Below are 2,384 nucleotides of genomic sequence, written 5' to 3'. Positions count from 1 at the left end.
CCGCCCCCCCCCCCCCGCCTCCCCCGCCAGGCACGCCCCCCCGCCTGCACGCACGCCCTCCCTGCCCGCCCACCAAACCATTACTGAGCCGAGCACAGCCATCATCCTGTCTACAATGCATGCCGAGCACAGCCGGGCCCCCCCCACACACTGCCAGATGCCTTCCGATTGGCTGACAGTCACCCAGAGCAGCTCCCTGGACGGCATGAGAGCGCTAGCCGCAGCTCCCGCACGCCTGGCTCCCTGGACGGCAGAGCGGACAGCTGCAGCCAGGTAAGACATCCCCCGAAAATAAGACCTAGTGTCTTTTTTTGTAGAAAAAAAAATATAAGACACTGTCTTATTTTCGGGGAAACACGGTAGATATAGTACACAGAGAACGGGTGCTAAAGCGAAGTACGGGAACTTTCTCTACAGTCCCTTAATACACCATTAAGTAAAGAATAATAAATCTGGCGCACTTAGTTAGCGTTACACGTTTCAAGCACTACTTTTGTGCAACATTCCATACCAGCAATCCCAGAGACTCTAGAGAGCCTTATGTAAAAATGATTTAGCTATACAAAATGAATCATACAGTTTAGGGATGGGTGGGTGCAAGGCTCTCTGGTCGGTGCGGGCAGGTGTCGGGTTCTGTGGGATGGTACCAGGCTCTCCTTGTGGTGTGGATGAATGCCGGGTTCTGTGGGCGGGTGGCGAGCTCTCCATGCGTTACGGGTGGGTGCCAGTGTTCTCATGCCGCACTCCAGGGCTGTATGGCGGTCCTTTGCAGTGCCTGTCTCTGCAGGCGCGGGGAAGGATGAGCAGGGATGTGGGGCCAGACCAGCGCTGTCAAAGACCGCTACGTCGAGGTCCCCAGCAGGCTGCCTAAGGCCCCCAGCAAACGCTTGGGACCTAAGGCAGCCGAACGTGTTTAACAATTTAAAGGGCCGGCATCGGCCTTAAGAATCTGGGCATTTTCAGGAATACAAGTACTCCTAAAAATGCCTTGTATCGGCCCCAATACTAGTATCGGGACATCCCTACTTATTATTATTATTATTATTATTATTATGCAGGATTTATATAGCGCCAACAGTTTAGGCAGCGCTTTACAATATAAGGAGGACATTACGGTTACAAGACAAGAAGGTAAGGAGGGCCCTGCCCCTGAGGGCTTACAATCTAAAAGGGAGGGGCCAGTGATACATTAGGAGCTAGCTGTGTGGGGATGAATTGTTTGAGAATGTGATGGTTGTGTGGTTAGGTTGAGGTGGGATAATTGTCAAGTTAACAGACACTGTGATGCCGTAGCTGCTGAGTTTGGCTTGGGTATCGAGGCATCAATGACCTCCAGTCACAAAAGTGCTAACCATTACCAGTCTGAGAATTGTGTGCCGACATGTGGCGTTGTTTCTGATGGTCTGTGTGTCTTTCAGGCGGAGCTGATCAGTAATCAGGCGCAGGAGAAATTTGAACTGTCGGAGACCAGCGAGAAGACTGGAATGAGAGGAGCCGTGGGAGAGCAGATGAGCTTTGCTGCCGGTCTGGTCTATTCCCTAAGCCTCCTGCAGGCCACGCTACACAAATATGAGCAGTGAGTGGACCCTTATATTGACCGTTATCGGAGCATGCAGGGGGGCCGTGATGTACGGAGATGAAACATGGTCGCCAGTGGTGTACTCCAAATATACTATTTTATAGCGCCATTCACAAGAGTAAATTATGGTACATGACTATGAATGAGCGCGTCATCAAAACATTTACAGCCTGCCAATACACTGAGTGGCCAGATTATTACGACCACCCCATCAGTACTTCGTTGGGCCGCCTCGTGACTCCACGAGATGCTGAAAGGTGATGCGAGGAATCTGACACGGCACTGTTGCCCTTCTGTTGTCTTGTACCAGTCTTGCCCCTCCCCCGTTCTGCCCTAACATTGACTAGTCGCTGACGGCCACAATTCGCACGTTCAGACCCAGATTTTCGGCTGACAGTCCGGTCTTTAACCCCTTCCTGACTGAGGCCTTTTTTTTCATTTTTTTGCACCCATGTTATATTACACATTTTAGGCCTGAAAATTACTTAAAACCCCCCAACATTATATATTTTCTGAATGTCAAGACCCTATAGAATAAAATGGTGGTAGTTGCAAATTTTTATGTTGCGCAACTCCTTATTAAACCCCAAAATTTAGTGACAAATTTAATAAAATGCCCCAAAACACAACACAATACCCATTTTTTTAAATGAAATATAAAAGATGAGGTTACAACGAGTAAAACGATACCCAACATGCCCAGTTTACAAATTGCGTTCGTCCGTGAAATGGCGAAAAACTGCAGTACCCCAAAAAGTCCATAGAAGACGCTTTAAAAGCCCCCACAGGTCATCAATTTAGAGAT

General features: G+C 49.2%; 1 protein-coding gene across 1 annotated transcript in view; it reads left to right on the top strand.

Annotated features, from left to right (window-relative positions):
• DCTN1 (dynactin subunit 1) overlaps positions 1-2,384 on the top strand; it is a 133,549-nt gene that overhangs the window by 99,737 nt on the left and 31,428 nt on the right. Inside the window, exon 17 of the mRNA XM_018568514.1 lies at positions 1,419-1,576. Within this exon, the coding sequence (XP_018424016.1) occupies positions 1,419-1,576 (158 nt within the window). The remainder of the gene's footprint in view (positions 1-1,418; positions 1,577-2,384) is intronic.

The sequence above is a fragment of the Nanorana parkeri genome, unplaced genomic scaffold (genome assembly GCF_000935625.1).
Source record: "Nanorana parkeri isolate BGI_ZX_2015 unplaced genomic scaffold, ASM93562v1 scaffold1200, whole genome shotgun sequence".
Lineage (NCBI taxonomy): Eukaryota > Metazoa > Chordata > Amphibia > Anura > Dicroglossidae > Nanorana > Nanorana parkeri.
The sequence above is the reverse complement of the archived record's forward strand: the minus strand, read 5'-3'. Positions and strand labels throughout refer to the sequence as shown.